Below are 27,758 nucleotides of genomic sequence, written 5' to 3' on the forward strand. Positions count from 1 at the left end.
TTAAACCATAGACCATATAAATAATGGACGTAGTGACCGTGACCTCACCCATTGGATTGTGGCCCGTTGGAAGCATCCAAGTTCAGCGTTACACTCGTCACCATCTTGTTTCCGATACGGGGAGCAGACCATAGCTGTGTCCCAATGTCAAGGATCCTTCCTTGGTAGGATCCTTCCTTCAGAGTCGGGTCCTCCGAAGGCAAGGCAAGAGTCCTTCCTTTGACTGGTGTAATGCACAAATGGGACAGCCTTCGGAGTGTGCAGCTGTGCGTCATTGCGTAATTGGACGTCCTGCTTAACTTCAGCGCCGCTCTCGGACCTTTGGCTAAGATCAAGTGTAGTATCTGTTCTTATCAGTTTAATAAAAAATAAATAAATAAATCCAGCGCCGCAATTTCAAAATCAGTTCACGACATGAATGTGTCTCTGGCATCAGCACTCTGACACATATTTGTGAAAATGGAAGAAGATGCTTTAAGGTTGAATCTCCACGATTTATCAAGTAAAAACCATAAAGTGGATTAAACCTGAATATTTAACTGATCCTGGCTGAATTCGGCCGCTACTTAGTGTCATGAATGCAGCGGCGCATAATTCATCATGGAAATATATTCTGTGATTTTTTTTATTTTATTTTACAGTACAGTACAATAACAGTTATTTATAAATAACAATAACGGATAATAGCGGACTTTCGGTCCCTGTAAACACAATCAAGAAATGTATAACTTTCTGAATGGCACAGTTGCACATAGTACATCATCATCGGACACATATAAATTAATAAACAACTTTAGCGACTGAGACGGCATTAATTAACTTAACCGGCAATGTATCAAGATGACGTTTATTATCTTTAGACAAATATTCTGGCATTTGTTTATGTTTATGTTTTTGCTTGACTTTGAACACACGATTTGTAAGTTATGTGACAACATTCAGTGTAAACTGTAAATACTTATTTAAATACATATTGCGCCACTAGCGTCGCTGTTTCTACGCTCGCCATTTTTAAATCTCCCGGTAGACCGGTGTGCGCAATGCTTTATGGGTAATGGGAGCGCACGGAGGATACACACATGCATCCTTGGAATTTGGGCAGAAGAAGGACTCTGTCCTCCGGAGCATCCTCGACATTGGGACAGTCCTTCGGCGGATGTCGATGACGTGGCATCCTTCAAATCCAGCCGTTTGAGCATCCTTCCTTGACATTGGGACACAGCCCATGGCTGCATGCCAAAGCTCTTAATGTTCGCCTCCTCTATCCTCTATCCTCGCTTGAACCGGAAGTTCTTTCGCGGGCGCCATCTTTAAGACCGTCCCAAAGCCATAGACATATATACATAGACTCCGCATTGAGCCGGTTGGTCCGTTGCTGCAATACGTCAGCGCGGCCGCCATATTGGATGTGGCAAATCTGCCTGTAAACTAATGAAAGTAAACGGACTGAACTTCATAAAGCGCCTTTCTACAAAGTGCTTTAAGTTAATGCCTCTTATTCACCCATTCACACACACACTAATATATCTGGGAAACAAATAGGCACCAAAAACAAAGTATGTAACTTTTAAAGTGATGATTATAAATGTTTACTCCTTATATTTAGGGTGACCAAGCGTCCTCTTTTGCCCGGACATATCCACTTTTTACGTCCTGTCCGGGGCTTTTTTATAAATTCACGAGAATGTCCGGTGTTCACTGTTTTTCATAGGACCAGTACACGTGCACGTAAATTGACCGGCGCTTTGCACACAACTTTGCGAGACGTAATTACCAAGAGGCTGCCTAGTGGGCGAGTCAGCGCCGCGCACACACAGAGAGAGAGAGAGAGAGAGACAGAGGGCAGAACAGTTTTTATATTCACATTGATGAACATACAGTATATCTACACAGGGGGCATTGATGAGAATACATATCTATACAGCTATACAATTGCAGTCTGTGTGTGTGTGTGCAAGTTACTATTAAGTTACTATTATTATTATTATTTTTATTTATTATTATTATTATTATTATATGTACTGTTGCTGACATTACTATTATTATTATTATTATTATTACTATATACTGTAATATACTACTATTATTATTATACCGGCCTTATTTATTATTATTACTATTACTATTATTATATATTTATATATTATATATCATACTATATATTATATATCATACTATTTTATTTATAATTATTTTATTTTATATTTTTACTATTTATTATTAGATATATTTTATATTATATACTGTACTATTATTATAATTATATACCGTCTAGTCACTATAGCATTGCTGCCATCATATCAGTATAATTATAATTACCATCATCTTGCCAACCTACCAACTGATCTGCTTTTTTAACTTCTTAAGTGTCCTTGTTCTATCCAGTGTTTTTTCTATTGTTGTTTTTTATTTATGCTACCTCAGTATTTTATTTTATTCTATTGTATTTTATTGTACTTGAATACCGGACTGCTGTGACAACCGAATTTCCCTTCGGGGATGAATAAATCTTATTAGTATTATGCGCGGGACTTCATAGTATTAGCCAAAATCAGCAAATTCTGTTCGTAAAATGACGTTATAATAGCCAGATACAATCAAAAGTATTTTTTGATTCTTACCTGTGAAAGGTAAGGCCATGCGATCGGGTTTGTACTGTAAATCTGTTGGTACATTTCCATGCAGCACATGAATGAGGCATCTTCTCGCTGTCTCCGCTTCTGCACTTTGCCACATCCAAGATGGCGGCGACGTTGACGTACGCTTCAGCACTCAATGCGGAGTCTATTGCTGTGTTCCAATACCCATACTTCCATGAGTACACTTAAATGCAGTACACTATCCGCACTCACAAGGTACACAGATTTCAGCAGGTGAGTGTTGTTCCAAATCTAATACTCCGTGGTGCACTTACCGGAAATGACGCTCGCGACGGCCGCCGCGGCTCGTCACCCGCGAAAAACTTCCGGCTTTAAACGGCGAAAAAATTATCCTTTGTGTTGTTTAATCTTTACTTCTACAATCCGGCAATATGGCTCCATTAACGCAGCAAATGTGGAAAATGCGCCGGCGTCGTCGGCCGCCATTACAAACATTTTTTCGAGCCGAGCGGCTCTGCCTGGCTCCGCCTCTTCCGCTACGTAGACAAGATGGCAGCCGTTGAGTGCGTATAGTGTACATCGTTCCACACTCAGCGTTTTGACCGTTATGAGTACAACATCCGGGTCCTTTAGGTACACTTCTTTTCACCGCGATCGGAATCGGAACACCCTGCGTACTCAAGCTAAGTACAGTGAGTACGGTAAGTATGGGTATTGGAACACAGCATATGTATATATGTCTATGCCCAAAGCTCTTATTTGTCATCGGAGGATAGAGGATAGAGGATAGAGGAGGCATATCGGAGGAGGCACAAGCGAGGATACACGAGAGAATCCTATGCGGAAGTCTTTTAGCGGTGGCCCCGCCCCCTGACTCGTTGAATAGACGCAGCAGCTGATCGGACTGATGTTATACATCGCAACATCGCTGTAGTTTCATACCGGAGTGAAGACAGATCACAGATTAAACTAAAGTGTGTCACCACAAGTTTTATATTTTATTTATATGATTCACCATGTTATTAAAATCTGTTTTATTGTGACTCTGAACAACAAAAACACCACAAACATATTTCTACATTTATAATAAATTAAGAGAAAGATCGCTCTAGAAGTTATTTTCCTTTTTTTCCTTTTCGTGATCTGTTTTTTCCACCGTACAGATTTATTATGGATATTATTAAAGTAAAAAAAAAAAACAGTAGAGAGTATGAGAGTCTGTCCGTCAGCAAGAAACACTTTTACATTGTTTGTCATTTTCATCAGTACCACGCGAGGCTGATCATTACTGAGTGACATAATTTACATTTTACCTTCATCATCTAACCTAATAAAATATTGGCCGGTGTTCAGCGGACACAATCATGTTCTGGTATATTAAATAATTAATTTATCACCAGGATCGTCTACTACGACGGCGTATTAGGGCAATATACGAAAAAAATAAATGAATAAATAAATAGGAACCCAGGAGAGAGGGACCCAGCCACCATGGCATGATTAAAAACAGATAACATGAGGTGATGTTATGACATCACCACATTTCATTCCTTTCTACCTGCGGGATGTCTCTTCTTCTCCATCACTCGCTCTGTTTAAGGTGTTTTATCAGAATGATCCGACTGACGCTCCCCTCCTCCTCGCGTTCACACGGAGCGCTCTCTTTCAGACCTCCTCTGCTTCTTGTTGACAGTTACAGTGTAACGTTCGTCTAAACTTTTTTCACAGCAGCAGGTTTATTGTTCCCAGCCTTCATTCCTCACGGTCATCCTCATGTGATGCGTCTTTACGCGTGCCATGGAGCCGGGTTTATGGAATCTTTATTCATCTTTTTGAAGTGTGTGTGTGTGTGTGGCACCGGACGGACCCAGTGAGGCATGGACCAGTATTACCCCCCTCCCCCGGGTCCGTATTTTTTTTTTTTTGCCATACTTGGCCCTAATAGTTGTCCTAATACAGCAGCAAATAATAATTAATAAATTATATAAAGACATTCCCGTGCCCCTGAGCTGGACACAGTTCACAGTATAAATACACAATGGAGGTTGTTATTCATGTGCAGGTGTTTGTTAAACAGAGAAAACACTTATCAGTGCATGTCTCCAGCTGTTAAAGCGACTGACAACTGATCCAGCTGTGATCCGCTGCCGCCGTCATTAGAAACGGACGTCGCTTCACGTGACGCTTCGGAGGGAAGGACGTCTCATGTCTCTTAAATCGTTTCCCCTCTCCTCGCTTCCCTCACTTGCGTCTCTCCATGCATCCCCGGTGGGCGGGACTAAGACGCAAGTGAACGGCGCAAGTGAGGGACGCATGGATGCGAAATAGACGACATGGGATGCAGCCCATATCTGGACTGTGGAGGAGGAGAGGGATCTGATGACTGACTACACACCTCTCTACACCTGATTTTTTACTAGCGATTGAGACCAGTGTCCTACAAAAAAAAATTCTGAGATAATAAATCAAGTGAGAAGTTCTCATTTGATTTTCGGTAGAATGCAGCTTAAGGCACTTCCTGGTTTGCCTCCTTGCTCAGACCTGGAGGTTGCTGCCTGATTTAAACCCGGAAAAACATGGCATCAGTAATGTTCCAGCTGTTGCTCCAAGGCCCTTAACCTGGAACCACCTTGGGCTGTGGGGCAATTAGCTCACCTTATCCATCCTTGCATATTCGCAAACGGAATTGCCATAACATACCACATATTGAGGTAAAGTTCCATGTGTTATACGGTTATAATTACAGCAGAGTTAAGTTCTGTCTGAATTTTAAAAACAAACAGTCATCACATTTGAAAACCTTTATTTAAAAGATACATAAAAGTTACATAAGTAAATAAAGTAAATAATGTATGGGCGAGAAAGACACTGAACACAATGTATAAGTTGCTTTCTTTGTTAAGATGGAAAGGTGAGAGAATGAGTTTATAGCATTTGGTCACACTAAAGCCCAACATGGAACTGAAAAGAGCTTCAGTCATTTGAACTTCGAAGGCAGTATTCTACAGACTAACAAGACGAAGATGTAAAGATCAGATTTAAAAAAAAAATTAAAAACACTTGTAAATATGCACAATTTATAGAGTTAAATGAGGCCGGCTGATCACAAGCGGAAACGGTCAGAGAAGTTTGGTGACTGGGGAACTGTGGGAGGAACTTCACTCTTCTTCACTACTACAGGTTTGTAGTGTCTGATGGGTTGAGCAATGTGAACCTGCAGAAGAAGAAACCCATGTCAGACACATTGTTATAAACTGCAAACATGCATTTTCCACAAAGTCTGATCGTTTTACAGAATTAGATTATATATAAAAAATCTTGCTGACATTGGCCGGGGTACATCCTGGACACGTCTCAGACCATTACTGACAGCTGACACAAACATTCAAACTCTCATTCACCAATTAAGCCTAAACTGCATGCCTTTGGACTGTGGAAGGAAGCCAGATGACCCAGACACTACAGATTTACATCAAGTATTAATTACCACTCATTAACCTTTCGCCCTTCTGTCTACAGAATACATTTATAATCTTTGACTGCATGGTGCTATGGATGTTTGCATTTCATTCTACAAAAAGGATTAAAGAAACCTAAGAGCTGAAATACATATTTCCCTCACTTTACCATAATAAAAAGGATAAAAGGATGGCCGATTCAACTGATGTCCTGCATCAACCGCAGTACTTCCACTTTCCGAGTGCCGTTGTCTGACAGCGGAGCAACGCTACATTACCATGTTGTTCAAACCAGTTGTTTATCTTCAGTATGGCTGTAAACAGTATTGTTTACTGTGTGGGCTACAACTGTGCACTGTCAGTTGCTACGAATGACAAATGGTCCCAGTCCGGTTTTAATCAACCCTGGTTGTGTCATATTCACACTGAATCAACCAGCATGGAACCTGCCTGGATCAGTCCTGGATCAGTACATAGCTCAACGGCCACCACATCAGCAATGAGGTGTCCTCACTCATTTGATTCATGACATGCATTATTGCGTTTTGAAGTTACCTGTTCTTGCCGCATCTTGGCAATTTGCTCCTTGTCCCGATGCTCCTCCTCTCGTCTCTGCTCCTCCTCCATGAGCATCCTAAAAGCCTCCTTCTCACTGGCCAGCCGCTCGAACTCCTGCCGCTCCCGGGCCCGCCGCTCTGTCGACAGCTCAAAGGCCTCCACAACTGAGAGAGAAATCATTCGTTAGTGCAGTGATTCCAACCTCTAACATCCTTTTCTACTATTGAGTAAAATGACAACCCCTGACTTGGTGAAATTTTACTTGGACATTTAAGATTGTTATGGTTTAATGAAATATCTGTACTGCAGGAAGTTTGTATAAAATAAGTATGTTGGATGAATATTGAGCAGATAAGTGAATTAATTTGTGAATTAGCCGTGTCCTCACGCAATACCTAAAGGCACTTAACCCTTATGACTCAACTTAACCCATGGCTCTTACTCATGTGTCGTCTCTTGACTTCAGCTTTGCTTGTGTTGTATTAACTCTCAAATGTACATCTCTTTGGATAAAAGCATCTGCTACAACAACATTGTAGAATTGCTTTCAATAGTCATAGACCGTATTCAGTGCTTGATACTGCTTGGGAGTAGGGTTGAGTACCATCCAAGTTTTGGCAATTAGCTCATTATGCCAACTGCTGTAATTGCCCAACATACACCTCTTACCAACTTAGCCCCACCTGCTAACCCTATAGATAACATTTCAATCATAAAAAGTTGGTGAAGGAGGAAAAACAAAACAAAAAAAAAAACAAAAAAAAAACAACTTGGTCCAGGAATTTTCTAGAAGACTATAGCCATTTATGTTTCGACTTTGCTTCCTACTTCAGTGAACCAAAAGCTACTTTCTTATGATCTGGAGGCATCTTTTGGGTCATTGATTTGTGGTGCAGCTCTGCGTGTTAGACTTACCCACTGCAGCCCGGGGCTCCTTTTTCAGTTGGAAGGGCTCTTTATGAGTGACTGTGTTGGGCCTGGCTTTGAATACTGCCATTTCCTCCTGTTTCTGCTCTTCTTTCACCTACAAGCATAGATGTCATGTTTGGATTGGATTTCAAGGTAAAATTGATCATTGAGTATTAAACAACGAGGCGATTGTATCGTACCATCTGTTCAAAGCGAGTGTTCCTCACAGCTCCCCGTTCATCCAGTAGCAGTCTAAAAGGTTCAGGCTTTGTGGGCTCAAGCTTCTTTTTCTCAGGGAGAACCACAGAGTCGAAGTCTGGCAGTGGCTGGGCCTTGAACTGTTGTACCTTAGAAAACAATAATTCGATTTAATGTGTGCATCTTTTTTTGTGGACGTCTAGGGGCACAGGTTCTGATAGTAGAATTCTACCTCTCCATTTCGCATCTCTTCGAGCCTCTTCTCTTTCAGTGCCCTCCTCTCCCGATCACGCTCTTCAAAGGAGAAAGGACAAACTTCCACCTGGTGGTTCTCTTGTAACTGGGGCTGAAAGGGGAGGCCAAAATGAGGCACCGGGGGGGCCTTAATTGGTGAGGGCCGTTTTACCTAAGGAAAAGAAGGCGGGGAGATCAGTTACCTTAGTTTCAATAAAAGTCAAGATGTCCATCTTTGTATTAAAAAGATAGTTCAGGATTTTGGACATCAAGTTGCATTAAATACTTGCCAGTAGAGTAGTAGATGCAAAGGTATAAGCTTTGATGTGATAATGACTGTTTGATTTGAGCTCCGGTGTCAGAGTTCTGGTCGGTCCCGTTTCTGATATGTACGTGGACCATCGTTGTGTGGTGGAATGGGTGACCTTTTAGTGAAAACGCAGTTTTGTGGAGTAAACCCATGGGATTTTGTGACCAGCTTGCAGGAACCATCTATTCTACGATCGCAACTGTCCGGAAGTCCCACATCGTAATTTGGAAAGTAAGCCAATTGAGTTACATCCACTACACTACTGGCAAGTATTTCATACAACTTGATGTCCAAAATCCTGAACTAGCCCATTAAAGACAAGCAGATGTGCACTTACTTCCTCCACCTTGGTCTCTAGATGAACCCTCTTCTTAAGGGCGAAAGCTGGAGACTCCGGCACAGTAGGTTGCAGAACTTTCTTCTCAGGCAAACCCTGTAGACATGACAAAAAATAAATTAAAAATCCTCTTTAATGGACTTCCGGTTTGGAGACGAGAGGAATGGCGACGTAGTTTGCAGCTCCTACCAGTCGAAGACAAATAAACCCCCCACCAACTAACGATAAACCGAATTCAAATAGAAGTTAAGAGGGACGAGTGGGGGAACCCGACAGAAAAGCCGAAAAAATCTGAAAAAACAGGAAAAGAAGCAGAGTTTCGTAATGGAGGCAAGCAGCGAAGCAGGGGGAAATGGCGGCGAAGCACTAGCCAAAAACGATACGCCAGAACTATACAAATATCTGGCAGACATCACTAAAGAAATCCGTGAACTGAAAAACGACATAACGGCACTCGACAAGAGCTTCAAACAGGAGTTTGACTTAAGCTTGTTGTTAACATCTTCTTTAAAATTGGCAAACAGTGACGAACTACAGGACCAGAAAAAAGGTCTTAACGAGGCACAAACACGCATCGAGGAACTGGAGTCATTCAACATGGAAGCTAAAGACGCTCTGTTGACAACACTCCGTGAACAGAGAAAGCTACAGGAGAAGCTAACCGACCTTGAGGGAAGGTCCAGGAGGAACAACGTGCGGATATTCGGAGTCCCGGAGGGCTCGGAGGGGGACTCGGTCACCAGTTTTGTCGAGGAGCTACTACAGAGAGAGCTGACCAACCTGCTAATTCAACGAGCACACCGAGCGGCAGCGAGGAGACCCGGTCCTGGTGAGACACTGCGGTCCATCATCATAAACTTTCTCCAATTTGACACCAAGGAGATGATATTAAAGAAAGCTCGGCAAAAACGGATTAAACTTGGCAACACACCTCTGTTCTTCGACAACGATTACGCGGCCGAGGTGGTTCAAAAACGCAGAGCCTATATGGAGATTAAAAGGACCCTCAAGGCTAAAGGCATTCGGTTCCAAACGCCCCTGACCAGGATTAGAATCCACTGGACCGACGGACCTCGGCTCTACAACAGCGCGCAAGAGGCAGCGAAAGAGATGAGGAAAAGGGGAATGGATGCGCAGATGAAGGAAGCGGACGAGGGGCGCACGATGGAGGAGCGAATACAGGCGGCATCGTGGTGGCAACGCGTCTGCGAACCAGGGGCGCACGGTGGATTAACTCAACGCGCAAGAGGAAAGCTGCAGGAGTTTCGGAGAGCCGAAGATGGAGAAAACATTTGATTGAAACGGGGAGGTGCAGACGTGAATAGGGTTTCATCTTAAAATAAGTATGAATCACAAACATATTCTATCTGTATAGTTCGACATGTTAATGAACAGGCATTCAAGAGATAAAAAGTGGTGAGAGAAAAAGACATTTTTTATTATTTTTATTATTGGCCATTATAGTTATTCATTTATTTATGTTCATAAACACAAAGGCTGGTTCTGTGGTAATGTATCCTTAAGATAATATCAGGGTTGGGGGAAAACGGATGGGAAAAAAAGACTAAGTCATTGCAATACCCCAGGAGATCTTGTTTGTTCATCCTTTTACTTATTGTTATATACAGAGTTCGTATGCCAGGCTATGGCTTGCCTTCCACTACTAGGCTTTTCATACGTTCTAGTCTGACTGGTAGAGTGGGAATGCAGAGAAATGTTGGACACGACTAGAAGGCAAGGGGGACTCTATGCAGGACCTCTATCTACCTCTAGTGAGGGGCCCCACCATTACTGGGGGATCTTCCCCTCTCCTTCCAACAGGGGTACGGGCATGATTAAAGAGGCCCGGTGTTATCGGAAGCATTGTTTTGGAGTTAGAGTTCATATTGTTGTTAGAGCTGCAGGTGTCAGTGGGAGGGAAGGGGAAAATCTGAAGATTGGAGGAGATGCAACATAGTCAGCTTAAAGTGGTGTCTCTGAATGTGAACGGGTTAAATAACCCAATGAAAAGGGGGAAGGTAATAGCAAAACTAAAAAAAGAAAAGGTCACAGGTTAGTTTTCTACAAGAAACACATTTATCGGATCAGGAGCACGAAAAATATAAAAAACTGGGATTTAAAAATACATACTATAGCTCATACAAAAATGGGAGGAGAAGGGGGGTAATGATTTTAATTTCAAATACAATAAAATTTGAGACCTTAAAGGAAATGAAAGATGAAGGAAGATATATATTGGTTAAGGGGAAAATTGAAAATCAATTAGTTAAACTCGTCAATGTCTATGCACCTCCGGACAGTGATAAGAATTTTTTTCAAGAATTTATTTGAAGTTGTTCAAGAAATAGAAGGGATACTGATATGTGGAGGGGACTTTAACATTACACTGAATCACAATTTGGACACAACTAGTGTAAAAATAAAGTGTCCCGATACTTAAATACTGTATTAACAGAGCTGGGAATTTCAGATATCTGGAGGGAACTACATCCATTCGAGAGGGACTTCACACACTATTCAGCCCCTCACTCAGTTTATACGAGGATAGATTATTTTTTCACGAATACGGCAGATATATATAGAATAGAAGAGTGTAAAATAGGTGTAGCAGACTTCAAGTCAGATCATAGTATTCTCCATCTGACATTAAATATGAACAGCAGGAAAAGGAATACAGTATGGAGAATGAATGTTAGTGTACTAAATAATCCAGGATTTGTGGAGGAGGTCAAAACAGAAATAAATACATACAGGGAAGAAAACGACAATGGGGAGGTGGATTTTACTACTCTTTGGGATGCCATGAAAGCAGTTATGCGGGGGAAACTAATATCTCGAGCAGCATACAACAAGAAAGCTAGATTGAATTTATATCAGACGAAGATCAAAGAGCTTAAAAAATTAGAGCAACAACATAAAGACTCAAATGATGCAGGTTTACTTCAACAAATCAAGGAAGCGAGGACAAAAGTGAATGAGATATTAGGAGAAGAAGTGGAAAAGAAGTCTAGATTTCTGAAACAGACGTATTACGAATCAGGCCCCAAAGCTACAAAATTACTAGCTAGGCGAATAAGGAAACAGCAACTCATGAATACAATCCATAAAATCAGAGATCCCACAACCAATTCACTAAAATTTGAGCCAGGAGAAATAGAAAAAGTATTTGAAAAGTACTACAAAAAGCTGTATACACAACCGGACTCAGCAGATGAGGAATCAATAAGAAACTTTTTAAGTTCACTAGATCTACCAACAATAGGAGAGAAACAAAACGAATGTATAAATTCATATATCACAGCAAAAGAACTGGAAGAAGCCATTAATAAGTTAAAATCAAATAAAGCCCCAGGGAGCGATGGCTTCCCATCCGAATGGTACAAAATGTTTAAAAAGGAATTGGCTCCGATGTTATTAGCTGCATTCAATGAAACCTTAAAAAAAAAAAAGGAAAGATTCCCCCCTCTTGGAAAGAAGCCATAATCACAGTGCTTCCCAAGGAGGGGAAAGACAAGGAATTCTGTGAAAATTATAGGCCAATATCAATATTAAATTGTGACTATAAGATATATACAACCATCCTAGCTAAGAGACTCGAAACTTATATGACAGAATTAATTAATGAAGATCAATGTGGCTTTATCAAGGGACGTCAAACGCAAGATAATATAAGGAGGACATTACATATAATTGAAGAAATACAAAAAAAAGGGGAGAAAGTGCACTACTGCTTAGTTTGGATGCAGAAAAAGCTTTCGATAGTGTCAGTTGGAAATTTTTATATCTTAGTTTAGAAAGATTCGGTTTTAATACAGACTCAGTAGACATTATAAAAACACTTCATCAAGACCCGAAGGCGAGAATTAAAATAAATGGCAGTCTCACTAACTGGTTCAAACTGGAAAGATCTACTAGACAGGGCTGTTGCTTATCACCAACTCTATTTGCGATCTTCATCGAACCTCTGGCCCAGGCAATAAGAGAAGATAAAGGTATAGCAGGGATAGAGGTGAAGGGCACAGAACATAAAATCAGGCTCTTTGCAGACGATGTGTTGATCAGCCTAAAACAACCAGATGTCTGTCTTCCAAGACTCATGGAAAGACTGGATACATTTTACTACTTGTCAGGCTATAAACTTAATGTGACAAAAACACAGGTACTACCCATAAACTATACCCCACCCCAAGTTATTCAACAAACATATAAATTTAACTGGAAAGCAAAAACAATAAAATACCTAGGAGTAATTATTAGTAGACACTTAAAAAAACTGTACAAAATTAATTATGGGACTCTTAATCAAGAAATTCAAAAAGATATGGAAAAATGGTCAGCGCTGACATTGGATTTTAGTTCCAGGATAGAAATCATAAAGATGAATGTGCTGCCGAGAATTTTATACTTGTTCCAGTCGTTAGCAATAGAAATTCCCACAGCACAATTCAAAGAATGGAACAGAAAAATTTCTCGTTTCATTTGGGGAGGAAAACGGCCAAGGATAAAGTACGTAACTCTTCAGGTTCCCAAAGACAAAGGAGGGTTAGCCTTACCTAACCTTTTAGAATATTATGCCGCACAGATTCGACCTTTGGTGTATTGGTGTGATCCTGAATATGCTGCAAGGTGGAAAGATATTGAATTAAAAAATGAGGGATACCATATCCAAAGTAAGATTGCAAACAGGGACATATTTAAAAAATATAAGAATGTGCTTGATTCAATTATGACATTCACTCTGGAAATCTGGTTTATAGTGATTAGAAAATACAATTTAGAGCGGGAAACCAAAATTCTGAGCTGGCTGGCTTGTGATTCTAAATTCAAACCAGGGGTAATGGATAGTACTTACGAACAATGGATAAACAAGGGAATTACAGCAATATGCACAATAATGGATCAGGGCAAAATTAAAAGCTTTCAAAAACTGAAGAGGGAATATGGACTGGAGGATCACGATCAGTATAGGTATTACCAAGTTAGAGACTTCTTTGAGAAAGAAATAAAACCAGATCTTCCCCAGGAGCTGAATAAAGTAACTATAACATTGTGTAATGCATATAGAAACAATACTGGAAGAGTGATTTCAGCACTGTACCAAGGTCTAGAGAAGAACAGAGGAACCTCTACATTATATATAAGAGACAGATGGGTAAAATAAAGTAAAACAGCATTAACTGAAGAGGACTGGATTAATATATGTGATGTACAGCGAACCACCACCAGCTCCAGGATGTGGAAAGAATTTTGTTGGAAAAATATGATCAGGTTCTTTATTACGCCCAAAACAAAGAGCAAATTTTTAACTACACAACAAACATGCTGGAGACGGTGTGGGGAGCAGAATGTGGGTCACAGTCATGTTTTTTGGGAATGTAAGGAAATGAGAAATTATTGGAATGATGTATGGGTAAAATTGAAAACAATATTGGGATATGAACTACCAAAGACATGTGAGATATTATATCTGTGTAATCTGACGAGGGAAAATGTACAATATGAAGACGTATATCTGGTTAAAATTCTATTGGCTGCGGCGAAGAAGGCAATCACCCGGAAATGGTATAGGGAGGAACCTCCCACTCTGAGGAACTGGCTGGACACAGTTGAAGAGATTCTCAACATGGAAAGACTCACATATATATTGAGACTCCAGCATGCAAAATTCGACAAGAAATGTGAAAAGTGGACAGACTACAAATCACAATACAGAGACACCACCGAAAATTCTGATATCAGAGACATTTGAGTGTTATTTCTAAGAACATGTACCCCACTGACGCTGAGCTGTGTTTTCTATTGTTTTATACCAAAAATTAATAAAATTTGAGTTAAAAAAAAAAAAAAAAAAAATCCTCTTTAAAAAACAAAAAAAAAAAAAACAAAACACATAGTACATGGAAAGAACCTTCAAAGCTTTACAAGATTTAAACTCACCACTACTCCTTCCAGGATCTTTTTGGGAAGACGCTGAGCTTTAAAGGTGTGTGGCTTCTCTTCTCCTTCCTGAGGCCTCTTGGTGGCCTGTCTGTCATGGAGCCTTTTTTCAATTTGCAGCTCAAAGCCTTCAGGTACAGTGGGTTCCTTCACGACTGGCTTCTTCAGGCATTCTGCACTTTCTAATATTTTCCTGTTCAGCTCCAGGGCACTGATCTTAAACCTGTCAAGAAAATGCATGTAATGGTCCCATCAAATGTCCGGAAGCAAAAGGCCAAACCCAGTTATCATCAGGAGGAAGATGTGGACACCCACTACTATAAATCATTATCATATGTCATATTACTGTCCTATGGATACTTTGATGTATGGACTATAAAGACCTGCAATGCAAAATTTTGATTTAGGGCTGTGTAGAGAAAACCGAATTAAGGCAGCAGACGACAGAGCTCATCAGGAAAGTTTGTTTTGTCCTGTTTTGAGCGGAACTGGACTCTTTAGTGGAGGATGTCTCAGAAAAGAACTCCCCTTTCTGCTGGAACAGTTGAACATCAAACAAGAATACCACTACCATGAACAATATTACTTCAATCTGAAATCTTACTTTACAATAGTAAGTGCAATAAAGACTCGTCTCTATATAATATGCCATCTTAAATTTCTCATTACATTTTTTATTCCAATTAGAATTAAAAAAAACATTTCACATATGTATATTTAAGTGGATGAGTTTCAACTCTATATCCATGTTGTGTTTTTTTTTAAAACTCATCTGTGGCATAAGAATTTCCTAAGGGCTTAATAAAATTCTCTAATATTAACTCACTTTTGCTAGTTCCAGAGTGCATACTCTGGGCGCATAGTAAGGCACAATCAGTAAAGGAGTTGTATTTAGCCTCCTGGGGTAACAATCAAATTATACACGAGTATCATGTCCCATTCTCATTAAAAGCCAGATGCACATGCACCTGATGCACTGCTATTAAGTGGTGAATTTGGCAAACTGGAGAAGCAAGCCTGTTTCTGCCTCCACTGTCTCCCAGGCTTCTGTCCAAACAAAAACTCCATGCACTGACAATTTAAATACCAATTCATACTTTCTGCATGCAACTGTAGTTACGTTCATTTTTATATATGCATTCATCGCAAAGGTTTTGCAGTTACACCCTACCTCAGAAAAAACATTTTGTCTGAGAATTAAAGGAATCTTTTTTCAGTCATAATTTGTCTGCAAGCTCACTGTAGAAAAGAAATGGTGAGAAAATTGCATCATTAACCCTGTATCAGAAATTGGATGAAATGGTGAGTCGAGTGAATCGTTATATCCCTAGCACCTTCCCACTTTCACATCTGTGCACATTCCACAGTAAATTAGCTCAACTGTCAGTAAAAAACAAACAAACATGGTTTTAGACAAGGATGAATGCAGTAAAAGTTATTACTTTTGAAGTCTGTCCACCTCTTCAGCCTCCAGTTCAGCATGGCTCTTAACAGTTGCCGGCCGGCCCCTCTTGCGGGTCATCAGGTGTGGGGTGTGAGGCTGGGTGAGCTTTGGCCTATAACCCTTTCCTGCAGATGGCCCTGAGAAAAACAGACTTGATCGTGTTACACTTAAGCCTCTATTGCACTGAAGAAACACATTTTAACCCCCTTTAAAAACAATTGCAGCTTCAGTTGTCATGCACACCTTTCTCTCGGCTCTGGCGACTCCGCAGATGGTAGCGGTCAGGGGTTCGTTTCTGGAACTGTTCTATCTGCTGAGCCATGGGCACGTAGGCAGCTGGCTCCCCCGCCTCTCTCTTGTTGCTTGTCGACAGATTGAAGGGTTTGGCCACTGTGGCACCTTTCAAAGCCTTTGCCTTAAGAAAGAAGTAAAAAAAGGGTCTTTTTTTATTTGGATGTCTTAATTACTTTCCTCTCAGCTCACCGTCGATAATTACAACTACAGATTAAAGCTTAAACTGCAGGCAACATAACAGTGTCAAAAAAAAAAAAAAAAATCTTGATCAGGTTTTCCATAAATATTTGTTCAAGCCAAGACTTTTTTAAACTTTTCTCCATCTATTAATGTTTGCATTTTAATTTTACTGATGATTGATTTACTGCCTGTTGTGTGCACATAGGCCCCATTTACATCTAATGTTGGCAGGCATCTTAGTTTTAGTCTCTAAACAAAAGTCATTTTTATTCTGCTTTTTTTTTTTTTTTTTAAGTTGAGTTTAATGGTTCTTAGCTTCCGGTTGTGAAGCCACTTAACATCTTTGCATCACGTGGCAAACTTTGATTGGTGAAGTTGAAGCCTCAATAATAAGTGTGGGGTTGACTCCACTTGGACTACAAACCAGCAGCTGACATCTGTGTGTTTCAGATCCTGTCCTGTGTCAAATGTCCTTTGCACTACCTGAAATGTTTAACAATCTGATGACTAGTCTATCAAAAAAAAAACACATTTATGTAATTTTAGTCAAAATTTCACTTATTTTGGCTCATCATTATCAGATGAAACAGTTGCATCATTTTTTGCCAAAGACATTTTCTTTAGTGAATCAGTTCATGTTTAATGACAGTGATGCCTTGTTGTCATCAGTTTATTTTGGTCAACAACCTTTATTTCAAAGACATATTTGGCCATGTTTTTTGTTAACAAATAAGCACTGGATATTGCTGGGAGTGTGGTCCCGAAGAATGCATTACCACTTTAAAAAAAAAAAAAAAAAAAAAAAGTGTATACGTAGTACTTACTGGGGAGGAGGGCTTGCGAAGCTGACTGATAAAGTCCACTTCCTTGTGGACTGCGTTGGAGGCAGTGGTTGCTTTAACACGAGTGTTTGTGTTGAAGTGGAATTCTTTGGGCACAGTCGCTGACAGGACCATCTTCTTTGGTGGTGGATCTGAAATACAAGTGACCTAATGACTCTTTCAACCAATAGAACAACCATCTGACATTTTAAAATGGTAACAGCTTATTAGCCAGCAAAAGTTGAGTCTTCTCACTGCCAGCCAAAGCAGCTTTGTAGCTTGCTTCATTCTTCTTACGATGCAGAGCAACTTCTTTTTGGAGGTTCCTGATGCGCTCCAGCTCCTGTTCTTCAGATCCAGTTGGCCTGTACACAATGATCAGCAGCAAAAAAACATGTGGCATTAGGACATTCAAACAGATTCTGCAGCAGCAGCATATTTGTGTCCATTCACATAGCAATCCTGCATCTTGGAACGAAGTGGGAGGAGACTGTAGTGATGGAAACAGCACAGTATGCATGTTCAGTGGCAGTATGGAGACAATAAATGGCAGGAGTGTGTGTACAAGCGGTGGCAGCAGCGAGTTGATTCAAAGCAATGATGGCAGAGGGACTGCATGTCGTTTCATTTCTTGCTGTGGAGGTTCTACTCAACATACACACTTTCTCGTCTTGCCAGCTCCTCCGGTTCACAACAATCCTGCCTCAAACAGTCTTGCCAGTACAATGTCTCTAGCCCCTTTCAGACTGCCTCTGACATAATGGGGCGACCAAGTGATCCCCGGCGGCTGTGGCTCAGTTGGTAGAGTCGGTTGGCCCCCAACCGAAGGGTTGGTGGTTCGATCCCTGACCGTCGCAGCCTACATAGCAAGATACTGAACCCCAAATCGTTCCCGATGCTGTGTTCATCGGTGTGTGAATGAATTCCCAATGGTGGCAGGTGGCACCGTTTAGGGTAGCCTCTGCCACCAGTATGAATGTGTATGTGAAAGGGTGAATGAGCGCAGTCTGTAGTGTAAAGCGCTTTGAGTGGTCGCAAAGCGACTAGAAAAGCGCTATACAAGTGCAGGTCCATTTACCATCCCGACTCTGTACCACTTCTGAAGTAGTAACAGAGGCAATAAATTGGAGACTGTCACATATCTTCCCGCGTCACCACTTCACATTGATCCTGCCTTGAACAGACGTTATTTGTGTGACTAACAGGTAATGAGAAAGGAGCCGCCCATCATGGGCAGATTCAGATTGCAGGAAAGTCAGGTTTTCATTATGAAACACTGGGTTTACTGGTCATAGACTCACCCCTTGTTTGCAGTTGCGGAAGATGCCACCATGGCCTTGGGGTCATTCCTGGTATTGAGCCGCCCCTTGCCGCGGATGACACTCGTAGATTTTCGTCCAACAGGAGTTCTAGAGCAAACAATTTCAGTTGAAAACTTGTAGAAAAACAATAAAAGTTTATACAAAGTGGGGCTCTGACAAGGTCTCCTATTTCAAGCTTTCTGTAAAAAGAAACTACTGTGTTGAGACTGGTCCAAAACAGTATATTCAGTGGCTTTTAAAGTACAGAGGACTTGCTGTTGTAAAAGAGGAGACAACAGGACATTACAGGCACTTACTTTCTGTGTTTCTTTGATGGTGGTGAAGCTGGACCGCTAGTCATCTCTTTACGTTTTGAAACCCTAAAACAAATAAATTAAAGTGAGGGAATTTAATAGCACCTTTTGATAGAACATCCCTGTAATCTCAATATTTTAAGCTCCATCTATTCTGTAAAATGTGTAGTCTGCAAGACCAAAACCAAGAAAACTCAGAGCCACAGACATTATAGAAACCATCTAAACAGGCTGAACATTCCCTGTGGCCAGTTAACTCTACTTGATATGCAAATTGAAAGATGTAGTCTTCACTCTGAAAGCACTTCTAAACAAATGTCCATGTGTGCACAAACAATACAAAAATGAATGTACGAGACAGAAACGCAGCTTACAGCCAGCTGCTAAACTTAAAGCAGAGCACTATAAAACATTGCCCACTTTGCCAGATGGTATTATATTCAGTCAACTGTTTTGATGCAACTTATTACCCACATCAATGTGCCCGGATCAGCAAATGTGATTATGTTATGAGTTATGAATTTCTGTTACTGAATTTCCCCTCGGGGATGAATAACGTAATTTTGATTTGAATAAGCAACAGATTTATCTGATGTAGTGTGTAGCACACTTCTTTCTTGTACTACAGTTCCACACTGTAGTACAGGAGTAGCCATCACAAGAAGTTTACCTGCGTGGTTCAGCAGGGGGTTGATTTGATGTCCTCTTTGGTCGCGCACCAGTCCGAGCAGGAGATCCAGCACCCCAGGACGTGACCAGGTTTGGAGGTGGAGATGTAGATGTACTAGGTCCTGAAATATTAATGATCCGATATCATGTTCACGTCATTAAGTCAATTTACTGAATAACACAATACAGACAAACCGAGAGGACCACACAAGAGCTCAGCTTAAAATATAGTATATATACACAACTATTAACAAATAAAAAGTCAATGGGCTACAGGAGAGAACACCATGTCAGTCTGAAACTAACGGTCATGATTGAAAGGTTAATGTGAACAACAGATCAGTTTTTGTTTAATGCAGAGAGTTTGTTTTTGCAAATGAATTATTGATTTATAGGTGCAGCATCAACTTGATGATTGCATCACTCCAAGTCAAAACAAGAATACATTGTAACCACTTTAAATCCATGTGGAGTAGCACGGTACTTTTCACCATGTCATGGTGAGTTTTATACTCAATTCTGAGTATTTCTAACAAGTATTTCTTCAAGAACTCCAACAAAAAAATAAGTGCAACTTCAGTAATTGGTTAAATAAATGAAAACCAACCAGCATGCTCGTCTGTCTTGACTTGAGGAGCTACAACGGCTCTCGGCAGGTTGGCTGCATGGCTTCTTCTGAAGGCTTCGTCTGGCCTCAGAGGAGTTTTAAGGTGGCCATCAGCTCCACTGCTCCGTTGTTCTGCACATAAACAGTCCAGAAATAGTGTTTTCACAGATTTTGTCAAATTAGGTTAACATTGCTGCGGCATAGGCAAGTTTCATTTCATTATCAGTTTGAATTTTTTGCATTTAGATCTCTATAAATACTACTTGTTTTTTGTTACAACTCAAAGTACACTGTTTCCCTCTTATAGCAGTTACATAAAATGTAAAGATCTATAGTAAAATTTGCATTGATAGTGTGCCACCCCATCACAAGCCCAGGGGGTTGGCTTCTTCCAAACAAAATTTTGCCTTAAAAAAAAAAAAAAAAAAAAATGCAGGGGGCGAAGTTAACCCTTCAACTCAGACAGCATAGCTGTAACAAGCATACATCTGATTTATGATTGATCGCACCAAAACCTCAGCTTCACAAAGCGGCGTTAACTGCAGGACTTGTTTATGTGGAAATTAGGCGTTTATTAGTGTAAAGCCAGAGCTGAATGGCTTTAGGAACCAACTTCATTCTAAACAAAAGCTGTCCTGAGCATGTTTCTGTCAGGCTAAACTTAGCAGGATCACACATACAGTGTAGAAATCCACGATTAATTGTTAGCGGTCAAATACAAAACCAGCAAATGTTCACTACCGTTACAACTATTCAGTGTAATTCAAGAGTAAGATTAACATCTCAGACAAAACAGATTAAAATGATGAATGCAGACTCACCAAACCACTCGTCTTGGTTTGTGGCATTATCCAGTTCAACCAGGTCCACCACCTGGGACGGGGCGTCAAATTCGTAGCGGTCACTAGTATCACCGATGTCTCTTTCGGCCATTATCTCAAGTGTTTTATTCGACAACCTAAACAGGACATCTTCAATTAAAAACAACCTTTGTGGTAAAGTCTATGCTCAGCAAATGAAAGACAAAAAAGCCAAACAAAAGGATTTATTCAATTTAATCAACGCTAGACTATATTAAAACAATCTGTTATTCTGTCTCCGTTTTCCGTCTCTGTGCATGGGGATCACTATCTGATTGACTAGGTCACTATCCATGCATGCGTAATTCACCAACTGTGTGTGTGCCCTCTCTATGCATTTATAGATTAATCATGTAATTTAATTTTAAAAGGTTTCCTCAATGCACTTCTCAACAACTAACCTTAAGATTACAGCGGAGAGCAAGCGTTGTGTTTGAGCAGGCTGGAATATAGCTGCTTCATAAAGTAATTCTACTTTTGTCGATAGGAAAAAGTTATATTCTGTGCTGTATAATGTAGGCTAAAGTTGTCGTTTAACTAGTTGGTAGCGATGAGACTCAGACTTACTTCTTTAACGGCTACTTGGCCAAGAGAAACCTGGCTAACTGCTAGCTAACGTTACACTTCATAAACATGCATTGGGTAGAATGATCAGCTAACGGTAACTACCACTGTAATCAACACTTCACGAACTACTACAAGCATGAGGCTACCTGCGCTAGTGTACGTAGACTCTCAACAAAGGGAAACAATAACTGATGTAACATGATTAATAAGTACAGACTTACCGACCGACTGTCCAAACCAACACAAACCAAACTGCAGTCGTTAGCGCTCAAACCGTCCTCCTTTTGAACCAGCCAATAGCTGACAGCCTCATCATCCGCTGGCCGCTGATTGGCTGATACAAGCCAACTTCCTTTAGCCTGACCACGTGATCAGCACATATTCGTATTGTTGTTCAATAACAAGTGTCGGTGGATGCACACACACACACACACACACACACACACACACACACACACACATATATATATATATATATATATATATATATATATAAGGCCTCCTGGACCTGAACTGGGAGCTGGCTTCCCTGCACCTGATTAGGGGCATTTCTTTGTTTTTATTATTATTTGCATCTGTATTTCAACTTTCATGATTATCAGTAATTATTTATTATGACAGTACACAACATGAATGACTGTAAATAAAAACAGGAAACAGGAGCTGAATAAAACTTTTATTTATATCTGATAATAACTGAAGTCATGGATCATCTCAGAACATCTGCAAGTCATTTATTAAATTCTCTGTTAGCTGCATCACAAAGCAATCATCACTTTATAAATCTGTACATAATGAGTCATCAATTATCTGACAGAGCCACTTCCTGTCTGTTGCTGAGCAACAAATCACACCTCTGGATGTTTTTAATTCTTGTTTCATATTAAATAATTCTACTCAAATGTCGATTTTCATGCAAACATGATGAATCGAAAGGAGTTTCTTCGTCAGAATATTAATTAAAGTTTTTGGATTAATAATTTAACATCTGCTGCAGTTCACAGAGTGACCAGCCGGGGGCAGCACTGAGCACTCTGAGTATTGGGGGTGGGGAGGCAAGGTGTGTCTGTGTGTGTGTGTGTGTGTGTGTGTGTGTGTGTGTGTGTGTGTGTGAATGGACTGCTTACTGTGAGCTGACTGGCTGAAATCTGACACATTTTTAATATTTCAACCTTTATTATTTATCCAACAATACATTAAGACTTTTATTTTACATTATTTGATTTTGAGAGGGCTAGTTATTTTTTAATATATAATTGAGGAATTATTTATTACCATTTTTTGGTGAATTTAGGATAAATCTGCAGACACAAACAGGCAAAATAAATAATAAAAACACCTTAATGTGTTTTTTATTTCCACTGGTCTGAAAGAAAACATGGAAGAAAAATAGATCAAAATCTTTCAGCGTCTCATATGTTTTATTTTTGGTTCAAAGTATTTCTGTAAATTTAGTTTAATAACTAAAAATGTGACTTCTGACATAAAAAAATAAAAGGTAGTTTGTTGACATTTCTGAGATGATACTTAACTGCAAGCCCTGGGACTGATGAAGTGTGTGTGTGTGTGTGTGTGTGTGTGTGTGTGTGTGTGTGAGAGAGAGAGAGAGAGAGAGAGAGAGAGAGCTGGTTGTGACATCAATAAAGTTTCAAACAGGAAGGAAAAACATCTGTTCTCTGAGCTTTTCAAAATAAAAGACCTCCTTTTTCTCAGAAGACTAATGTTTGTTTCTGGCTTTTATTGCTGAAGGCTTGAGGTGTAAAAACTTCACCTGTTAAAGTTCAGGAAGGTGAAGTAATAAATAATATTTCATAATTCAGTTTAAACTGAAGTCATGTGACTGAATGTTCTGAGGTCATTAACTGTGAGAGGAAGTTATAGCTAACTGCTAACAGCTAACACAGCTAGCGTTAGCATTTTCCAGCAACAGTTCAACAGTCAGGATGAGGTTAGCCTAGCTTAGCATAAACACTGGAAACAGGGGGAAACAGTTAGCATGTTTTACGTTTTTGGACGGAGCCAGGCTAGCTGTGGGCTGCTAGCAGTTTCCCTCTGCATCCAGTCTTAATGCTAAGCTAAGCTAACAACAACCAGCTCTGCACTTTAACACACTGACATGAAAACAAAGTGGATGTTTATCTTCAGTCTCTTCACACAAAACACATTAAGTTTCCTCCCACACAGCTCCAACATCAGTCTGAAGCAAATGAAGAGATATATCTGTGATTTAATGTGAATAAACGGATCTAAAAGAGCTGAAAAAACTCCAACATGATTCTAAACTGATGCTTTGTCAGAAAACAAGAACACTGCTGTTAAAACGAAAGTTAAGTATGTAAGTACGGTTCTATAAAATCCTGGATGACCGGAAGATAAAACCTATCCAGGGGTCATCAGGGGGTCACAGGTGACTTTGTTGGTATAACTGCTTGACCTGTACATGCACAAGATGAAGTCATCCAGAGGGATGAAATGGAACAATAATTTTCTTTTAAAACAATGGTTTTCTGTTAAAACAAGGGTTTCCTGGATGGAGTCTGGTGCAGCAGAGTGAAGCTTTGCAACTGTGAGAAAACTAACTGTGCATTTGAAATGAAGAAATCAGAAAGAAAACAAACTTTTCTTTAGTGTTTTTGTTGAATGAGGCTGCTGGCGAGATATCGTGCTAACGGTTAGCTCAGAGCATTTTTCAGTCAGACAAACATGATTTTATATGAACAACAAGCTGCTTTGTGTTCCAGTCGACTGCTGGACTTTAATAAACCAAAACTTCAGTCGAATTCTGTGACGTTCCTCCATGACTTTTAATCCGTGGCATTCTTGTGGTGTTCCTCCTGCTGTCTGACAGCTGATCCCATGATGAAAGTTTTGAGTTCTTCCTGGTCGTCTCAGACCAGAACCTGAATATTGGGACCATCTTTATTCGAGCGTTATTAGAGTCTTTTATAAAATGCATAGAAGAAGAAGAAAGATCCAGAATGCCCTTAGGGAGCAGGCTGAGGGGGCGGGGCTAAATGGAGCAGGCTGAGGGGGCGGGGCTAAAGGGAGTAGGGGTGCCTGGGAGTTGTAGTGTGATTGCAGACAGGAAGTGATGGAGGATGAGATGTTTACATGCTACATTTTATTTCAGTGCATTAAAAGAAACAATCTGACGTTAAAAACTACAATAATTGACAGAAGAATAAGCAGAATCCTGATCAGTCCTGATATTGATTATCTGCTCACAGTCTGATCAGATACTTCAACTTAAAATTGATTCAAAATGTTTCGTTACGTTAAAATAACAGACGACCCAGAACATTTCTCAAATAAGTGAGAGTCTCTGATCTGCTGGGAAACATAAAAATATAAATCATATCTGAAGAAGAAGAACTGATATGAATCTGAAACCATCGATCAAGTTTCTTCACTTTGGACTCTTAGATCACCTCGTTATTGTTATCGGTGTTCTGATGGTAGGACCAATGGATAATTTAAACAACGACATGAACGTCGAGGCTGAGAGAGTCTGAGAGTCTGAAAATCTGAGAGAGTCTAAGAGAGTCTCAGAGAGTTAGGGAGAGTCTGAGAGAGTCATGGAGTGTCTGAGAGAGTTTCAGAGAATCTGAGAGTTTCAGATAGTCTGAGAGAGTTTCAGATAGTCTGAGAGAGTTTCAGAGAGTCTGAGAGAGTTTCAGAGAGTCTGAGAGAGTCTGTCTGCAGGTCGAAGGCTGAAATTAAATGAGGCACTTTTAGTTTCTGATCAGAGCTGCAGCGTCCTCCCCCAGTGATGTCATAAGCCTGTCTGTGTGTGTGTGCGTGTGTGTGTGTGTATGTGTGTGTGTGTGTTTTATGGCTCTGTTGCATCAAGTTTTTTTCTTTTTTTTTACAAGCAAGCAGGCAAACAGATCGTCTCTGGTCTATTCATCTCTAATAATAATACTAATAATAATAATAACAATTGTTACATGTGGATCTTATAAAAATAAAAAAATCATTCCGTTGATTTTCACATGCTACAGAAAGACACAAGACTGAAGTCTAATGTTTGCATACAAGATCTCAAGGAGGAGGAGCAGGAGGAGGAGCAGGAGGAGGAGAGGAGGAGAGGAGGAGGAGAGGAGGAGCAGGAGGAGGAGGAGGAGGAGCAGGAGAGGAGGAGGAGGAGCAAGAGGAGGAAAGTAAGTTTGTGTGTGTGTGTGTGTGTGTGTGTGTGTGTGCACTGAGGCATGATGGGCAAATAACGATGGCATCCCACCAGCCAATCAAAAACAAGTCTTTCCTCCTCCAATCAGAGCCAGCGCTCTGCTGGCAGGTCTTCTCTCTGCTGGCCAATCAGAAAGCCCTTACAAGTAGCCAATAAAAAAAAACAGAAAGATTTGCTGCAGCCAATCAGAGAGAGAGCCCGCCCCTCAGGCCCCGCCCACTGAGCCGGCTGCCAATCAGAACCTGCGTGAGTCTCTGGGGGCTCGGCATTAGCCACGCCCCCGCGGCATCACCTCTCCTCCAATCAGGAGCCTCCGTGTCGATGCTGGCTGCTGATAGGCTGACCTCTGAGAAGCTGGCTGCTGATTCGCTGTCGGACAGAGGGCGCTGTACGTCGTCGTCCCGTGGCATCAGGAAGGAGAATGCCGTGCCCGAGCTCCCAGAATGCTTTGCATGGTGGCCAGCAATGCTCCTCCTCTCCTTCTCCTGCTCTTCCTCCTGCTGCTGCTCCCCCTGCTGCTCCTCCTCTCTGTCAGCGTGGAGTGCCCTCCTCCTGCTCCTCGCCTCGCTCCTCCTCCTTTCCTGGAGCTCCGCCCCCTCCTGCAGCAGCAGCGTGTCCCAGGATGGAGCTCTGGTCCTGGGGAAGCTCCTGCTCCTCCTCCCCTGCTCCCTCTGCTCCTCTCTCCTCTCCTTGTGCCTGACAGTCTGACTCCTCCTCCTCTCCTCCTCCTCCTCCTCCTCCTCCTCCAGCCGTGCCTCCTCCTCCACCACGTCCAGGTCCAGATCAGGAGGCCCTGCTCCTCCTCCTCCTCCTGTTCTTCGTTTGGTTTCTCCCTCTCTCCTGGTCCTCCTCTTCTTCTCTCCTCCTCCTCCTCCTCCTCCTCCTGCTGTAGCGCCTCCTGCTCCTCGGTGCTGGCTGAGGGAGGTGGTAGTCACCTCCTCTGTGTGGGAGGAGGAGGAGGGGGAGAGAACTCCTTCCTCAGGGCCTGAAGAGAAGAGAGAGAGGAGACATGAGGAGGTGCCAGTAGGAGGCGCTGCGACAAACATTCACTTATTCATTTATTTAGTTATTCATTTATCTATGTATTAACTTATTTAGCTTTTAATTTATTAAATTATTACTTTAATTAAGTTATTAATGTGTATAGATTATATCATCCATATGTCCATAATGACATGTTTATTTATGTATGTTTATGTATTTGTTCATACTTTTAATAATATTTGCCTACTGTTAAATACTGTGCATGGAATACATTTGGTATTGATATTTTTAATGTATATTATAATAGTATTTTTTGCTTTTCTATTTCATTTTGGAAATTATTTACATTTTTTATTTTATATATATTGATTTTATATTATGTTACAAATTTTTAATAAAATTAAGTTTTTTAAGTCACGTTAATAACAAGTTTCCACCGTATCTTCAACATTTAACATTTGTAACACATTAATATTAATATTTACCCTCCATATATTTACTATTTTTAATATCATAATAATGTCTGCAATAACGTTAACAAAATATATAATAAATAAAAAAACATCATTTTAAAATAAAAACGTATTCATTATTTTATTGAATTAGGTTAACTAATTTATATATCTTTATATCAATTTACATTTTTATTGACTCATTTATATATTTGAATCAATATTAATAATATATAGTTACCCCCAGGCAGACCGAGGAGGGGGGGAGGATAATCTGCTGTCGAGAACAGATCACACGGAAAAGGACCCGGACAACGATATAAGGACTACGAAGTTGGATGCGGCAAGACGGCAAGGTGAATCAAACAGAAGATGCTCCATCTGCACTGGTTTATTCAAAAACAAGCGCAGTGTGAGAATTCACCAAGGCAAATCCAAATGCAAGGAGCAGTTGAAGCAGCGCAAAGCATCTAATACTACCCAGAGAGTATCTCCGAGTTTATTAGCTCTGCTAGTCAGTTGATGGAGGACCGGGGTC

The 27,758-nt window shown here is 40.6% G+C and overlaps 3 protein-coding genes and 1 non-coding gene across 4 annotated transcripts in view; 1 reads left to right on the forward strand and 3 right to left on the reverse strand.

Moving 5' to 3' along the window:
• kiaa2013 (KIAA2013 ortholog) overlaps positions 1–617 on the reverse strand; it is a 38,089-nt gene extending 37,472 nt beyond the window's left edge. Inside the window, exon 1 of the mRNA XM_059334143.1 lies at positions 49–617. The gene's annotated coding sequence lies outside the window, so the exon portion shown is untranslated. The remainder of the gene's footprint in view (positions 1–48) is intronic.
• On the forward strand, positions 304–490 carry LOC131972412 (U2 spliceosomal RNA). Its single transcript, XR_009394470.1, has one exon. It is a non-coding gene; the product is annotated as a U2 spliceosomal RNA (small nuclear RNA).
• Positions 618–5,386: 4,769 nt separating the features above from the next.
• On the reverse strand, positions 5,387–21,891 carry tpx2 (TPX2 microtubule nucleation factor). The gene is made up of 17 exons (XM_059334006.1): positions 21,820–21,891; positions 20,993–21,129; positions 20,172–20,303; positions 19,566–19,686; positions 18,899–18,961; positions 18,582–18,689; positions 17,536–17,645; positions 17,284–17,432; positions 16,229–16,400; positions 15,984–16,122; positions 14,542–14,764; positions 8,605–8,700; positions 7,956–8,129; positions 7,726–7,872; positions 7,532–7,640; positions 6,614–6,780; positions 5,387–5,814 (listed from the first exon to the last, which is right to left on the reverse strand). The coding sequence occupies exons 2-17, from the start codon at positions 21,102–21,104 to the stop codon at positions 5,704–5,706; spliced, it is 2,133 nt and encodes a 710-aa protein (XP_059189989.1). The 5' UTR covers positions 21,105–21,129; positions 21,820–21,891; the 3' UTR covers positions 5,387–5,703.
• Positions 21,892–22,260: 369 nt separating this feature from the next.
• The window catches only part of LOC131971301 (membrane-associated guanylate kinase, WW and PDZ domain-containing protein 1-like), a 43,047-nt gene continuing 37,549 nt past the window's right edge, over positions 22,261–27,758 (reverse strand). The window contains exon 21 of the mRNA XM_059332675.1: positions 22,261–26,769. Within this exon, the coding sequence (XP_059188658.1) occupies positions 25,970–26,769 (800 nt within the window). The 3' untranslated portion in view covers positions 22,261–25,969. The remainder of the gene's footprint in view (positions 26,770–27,758) is intronic.

The sequence above is a fragment of the Centropristis striata genome, chromosome 5 (genome assembly GCF_030273125.1).
Source record: "Centropristis striata isolate RG_2023a ecotype Rhode Island chromosome 5, C.striata_1.0, whole genome shotgun sequence".
In the NCBI taxonomy this organism is placed as follows: domain Eukaryota; kingdom Metazoa; phylum Chordata; class Actinopteri; order Perciformes; family Serranidae; genus Centropristis; species Centropristis striata.